This window comes from Melanostigma gelatinosum (genome assembly GCF_949748355.1).
Source record: "Melanostigma gelatinosum genome assembly, chromosome: 2".
Taxonomy (NCBI): domain Eukaryota; kingdom Metazoa; phylum Chordata; class Actinopteri; order Perciformes; family Zoarcidae; genus Melanostigma; species Melanostigma gelatinosum.
The window spans coordinates 33,767,040-33,771,953 of NC_136635.1; the positions used below are offsets into that span (position 1 = coordinate 33,767,040).

General features: G+C 39.5%; 1 protein-coding gene across 1 annotated transcript; it reads right to left on the reverse strand.

The window, feature by feature from the left end:
- Window positions 1-430: 430 nt before the first annotated feature.
- Window positions 431-4,260, reverse strand: gtf2a2 (general transcription factor IIA, 2). The gene is made up of 4 exons (XM_079292966.1): window positions 4,082-4,260; window positions 2,378-2,482; window positions 733-891; window positions 431-624 (listed from the first exon to the last, which is right to left on the reverse strand). The coding sequence occupies exons 1-3, from the start codon at window positions 4,151-4,153 to the stop codon at window positions 733-735; spliced, it is 336 nt and encodes a 111-aa protein (XP_079149092.1). The 5' UTR covers window positions 4,154-4,260; the 3' UTR covers window positions 431-624.
- Window positions 4,261-4,914: the final 654 nt, after the last annotated feature.

Sequence of the window (4,914 nt, forward strand, 5' to 3'; positions counted from 1 at the left end):
TCATCATCGCTTCAGGTCTTAAAGTTTCACTTCTAGAGATCACCTAAAAATACTAACAAGTACTCAGAACATTTACTGCAGTAAAAGTACTAATACCATAGTACACAAACACGCTGGCCAGGGTTCAATTATATTATAAAAATTAGAAGTACTCATTATGCAGAATAATATATATTACATTATTGATGCATTAATGTGTTCATCACTTTATTTTTAACTACTTTATCAACTGCTGGTAGTTTAATCTAAAATAATACATTATTATTTATGACCATTTAAATCTTGTGACTTTATATGATTCAAATCAGACACTAATGTTTACAAGTTGAAGGTTATTGATCAGTCTGGAATCTTTACATATAAAATGAGGTCATCGTTTTCATTCTACCAGGCTTTACATTGAAGAAGGAACATATCAGTTTAATCAAAACCGTTTTAAATAAAGTTTTTATTAAAGATGATCCAGCTCAATCATAACAAACTGAACACAAACTGGTAATAATTTAAAAAAAAGTGTTGCAGGAACAGTCTCTCTCTCTCTACTGTAATAAATTATATGTACAGTTCAGGTCCATCTGTGACTCATCAGACACACAGAGAGTCATCGGTCTGCAGCGTTGAAGTCTGTAGAGAGAAAACAACATGAACGTTAACTACAGAGGAAACAGGCAGAGACGCTGATGTATACACACGTGTGTATATATATAAGAAATATTAATATAATATTCATACTCATTTATCACTCTTGTTCTGAGTCGACTCGCTCTTTCCATCACAGGCAACAATTTTGACCTTGTCGACCTTCACGAGGTCGGTGACTTCTCTGAACTCCACGTCGTTGAGAACAAACGTCCAGACGTTGTCACAGAACCGGTACGTGTTCAGAGAACCCTGTGGACAAAAGAGGAACCGCTGAGACTAGCGGTAGAAGTACACGACTGGCGGTAGTAGTACACAGGGATCAGTTCAGACTGACGGTAGTAGTACACAGGGATCAGTACACTGACGGTAGTAGTACACAGGGATCAGTACACTGACGGTAGTAGTACACAGGGATCAGTACACTGACGGTAGTAGTACACAGGGATCAGTACACTGACGGTAGTAGTACACAGGGATCAGTACAGACTGACGGTGGTAGTAGTACACAGGGATCAGTACAGACTGACGGTAGTAGTACACAGGGATATATACAGACTGACGGTGGTAGTAGTACACAGGGATATGTACAGACTGACGGTAGTAGTACACAGGGATATGTACAGACTGACGGTAGTAGTACACAGGGATAGGTACAGACTGACGGTGGTAGTAGTACACAGGGATAGGTACAGACTGACGGTGGTAGTAGTACACAGGGATAGGTAGACTGATGGTAGTAGTACACAGGGATAGGTAGACTGATGGTAGTAGTACACAGGGATAGGTACAGACTGATGGTAATAGTACACAGGGATCAGTACACTGATGGTAGTAGTACACAGGGATCAGTACACTGCTGGTAGTAGTACACAGGGATCAGTACAGACTGACGGTAGTAGTACACAGGGATCAGTACAGACTGACGGTAGTAGTACACAGGGATCAGCACAGACTGATGGTAGTAGTACACAGGGATCAGTACAGACTGATGGTAGTAGTACACAGGGATCAGTACAGACTGATGGTAGTAGTACACAGGGATCAGTACACTGATGGTAGTAGTACACAGGGATCAGTACAGACTGACGGTAGTAGTACACAGGGATCAGCACAGACTGATGGTAGTAGTACACAGGGATCAGTACACTGATGGTAGTAGTACACAGGGATCAGTACAGACTGACGGTAGTAGTACACAGGGATCAGTACAGACTGATGGTAGTAGTACACAGGGATCAGTACAGACTGATGGTAGTAGTACACAGGGATCAGCACAGACTAATGGTAGTAGTACACAGGGATCAGCACAGACTGATGGTAGTAGTACACAGGGATCAGCACAGACTGATGGTAGTAGTACACAGGGATCAGTACAGACTGATGGTAGTAGTACACAGGGATCAGTACAGACTGATGGTAGTAGTACACAGGGATCAGTACACTGATGGTAGTAGTACACAGGGATCAGTACAGACTGACGGTAGTAGTACACAGGGATCAGGACAGACTGATGGTAGTAGTACACAGGGATCAGTACACTGATGGTAGTAGTACACAGGGATCAGTACAGACTGATGGTAGTAGTACACAGGGATCAGCACAGACTGATGGTAGTAGTACACAGGGATCAGCACAGACTGATGGTAGTAGTACACAGGGATCAGTACACTGATGGTAGTAGTACACAGGGATCAGCACAGACTGATGGTTAGGTTTAAGAGGTCAGAGGACTCACCCTGAAGTTGACTCTGTTACGGACTCGGTTGGCGAGAGCTGTGTTGATCGCTTTATCAAACTGAAGGAGGACCTGAAGAGCCAGCTGAGGAGTGATCTGTTGAGTCTACACACACATTAATATTATTAAAGTGAATTATAACATTATCATGATGCGTTCAGGTGGAAACTGTAAAATGTAGTTTTGGTGATGAACTTGAATAAATCCAGTAGTTTGAAGGAGATGTTTTCACATTAATATAAAATAGATATTAGAGACGAATATATACTTCCTACAGATTAAAGTTCATTCTATGAGATAGAACCAGGTACTGATATGCAGCTGAACATGAACAAGAAAAGGTTATTTGTTGTATGAAGTGTATGAACACGTTATGGAAGATATTTTGGTTGTTTACACTGAGCGTCAAAACTAGGCCGGCGTTTTAGAGCACAGACAACAGACATGGTTAGAAATGCCCCTGAGGACACGTTTTAGAACTCTGGATGACCTCCTCGTGTGGAGCGCAAACACATAAGTTAGTAAACAATGACGTAGACGTTCACTACTTGATTGGTTGTTAGCGGTCACGATGTGTCACATGACTCTTTACTGTAAGTCACAAACAGTCTTGATAAACGATCGACTACCAGGTTAATTAAACATTACAGGTGTTGATGACATTGTTGTCTTTACTTGCAGCTGTTCAGTTAAATTCTAGATTTAATAATTCCACTACTGCGCACATGAGGAGGAAGCAGCTAGTGAGCAGCGTTATCAAACCTACGGAGACATCTGAAGTCACAGTTTCAGGCTTTGAAAACAGAGGACTTTCCTTTTCTTATTAATGCTTATTTTGAAGTCCACACAAACTGTAAAGGAACAAAAGCATTGATTGGTCTCCAGTAGGACAGAGACTTCAGCCTCCAGCAGAGAGAGAGAGAGAATAGACAACGAAGCAGCAATTAGTTGTCTGAGATATAAAGACCTTTATAGAAGATCTTAAGTATGAAGCACTAACTTTCATTAATAAAGACTATAATTCTGTTTACACCTGTTTTTAGGATTGTTAGCCTGGACGGAGATGGTTTTTGTTTTAAAACCCCGGATTTAAAACATAGACGTATTAGTTTATTATTTATTATTGTGGATGAAGCCTAAAAGAAGCTGGATTCTCGTGAGTGTTTGTTCAGAATATCTCCAAAGATCTTCCAAAAGAAGAACTGGAACTTATCTTCAAGGCCAGAAGCCTCCATTAACAACAACAACAGATACTCTTCCTTAATAGAAAGAACACTTCAACTGATATTGATTTGTTTTAGGTGGTTACAATCTGCTGCTGCTGGTACCAAACTATAATCTACTGTAGGAAACACAGACTGTGGATAAGAACCCCACAAAGAAGACCTTAACTAACCCTTTAAACAACAACATACATGATATTTATAAAGCGTCAGCTAGCCCGCTACGAGCTGAAGCTAACTAGCGTCACTGTTCGCCATGGCTGCCGTTAGCATCATGCTAATGTAGGCTAGGTGTGAGAGGTTCCGTTAACATCATGCTAAATCAGAATCAAATAATAACATATATATATATATATATATATATAAACAGTATATATACCTGAATGAGCTCGTCCAGACTATCCTCATGCTAACGTCTGCTAGCTGTGAGAGGTTCCGTTAGCATCATGCTAAACATAAACGTTATACATATAATATATACCTGAATGAGCTCGTCCAGACTCTCCTGCAGACTGTTTCCCAGAGTTGTGTTCCTGTACAGCTGGTACGCCATGATGTGAACTTCTGGAAGAACAAAGAACTAAACTATAAACTTCACTTTTAAACAGTTAAACACAAACTGAGCTAACGAGCTTCTCTCCACACCTCGAACAACAGAGAGGACACTTCCGGTTTAATGTTTCAATATAAAAGATGTCTCCACCGCACCTCGAACAACAGAGAAGACACTTCCGGTGTAACGTTTCAAAATAAAATATATAACACGACTGACACCAATATTCTACTTGTGCCACTCATTCAGATTCTGTCGTGAATATAACAATAAGAATACTACTAACACGAGTAGTACTTCAGAAATTAAGGTTTTAGCTCCCATGAAAGAGTCGACTTTATGTAGAGCAACATGTTCAATGCAGGACTTTTATTTGTATATTTTCACAGTGTGGTATAGTACTTTTACTTCAGTAAAAGATGTGATGAGTAAATAATGAACACACTTTGTAATATCATGTCCTGTTTTCATCTATCTGATGAATAAAGAGTTATTCTGCTCACAGGATGTTTGCTGAGGTAAACTTTCATAAATGTTGCTCTGATACATCTTTTCTTCTTTTTCTCTTTCTTTCTTCTTCGTGAATGTTGTATCCAGAGGTCTGCTTTGATCAACAATTATTGAATTAAAAATTTATTTTATAGCATTATTAAAGAGCAAACTAGACAAAAACTAGACAAAATTAGCCAGAATTACTTTATCAGTTCATTATAACAGGATTTTACATCATTGATAAAAGAATGCATCATAACAACAATATG

What these genes read in the sequence shown, in the direction of transcription:
- gtf2a2 (XM_079292966.1), bottom strand. Translation starts at nt 4,153, where the DNA reads ATGGCGTACCAGCTGTACAGGAACACAACTCTGGGAAACAGTCTGCAG. An exon ending in GTCTGGACGAGCTCATTCAG is followed by an intron (nt 2,483 to 4,081) that starts GTATATATTATA and finishes ATGTGTGTGTAG; the next exon opens with ACTCAACAGATCACTCCTCA. An exon ending in GTAACAGAGTCAACTTCAGG is followed by an intron (nt 892 to 2,377) that starts GTGAGTCCTCTG and finishes TTTTGTCCACAG; the next exon opens with GGTTCTCTGAACACGTACCG.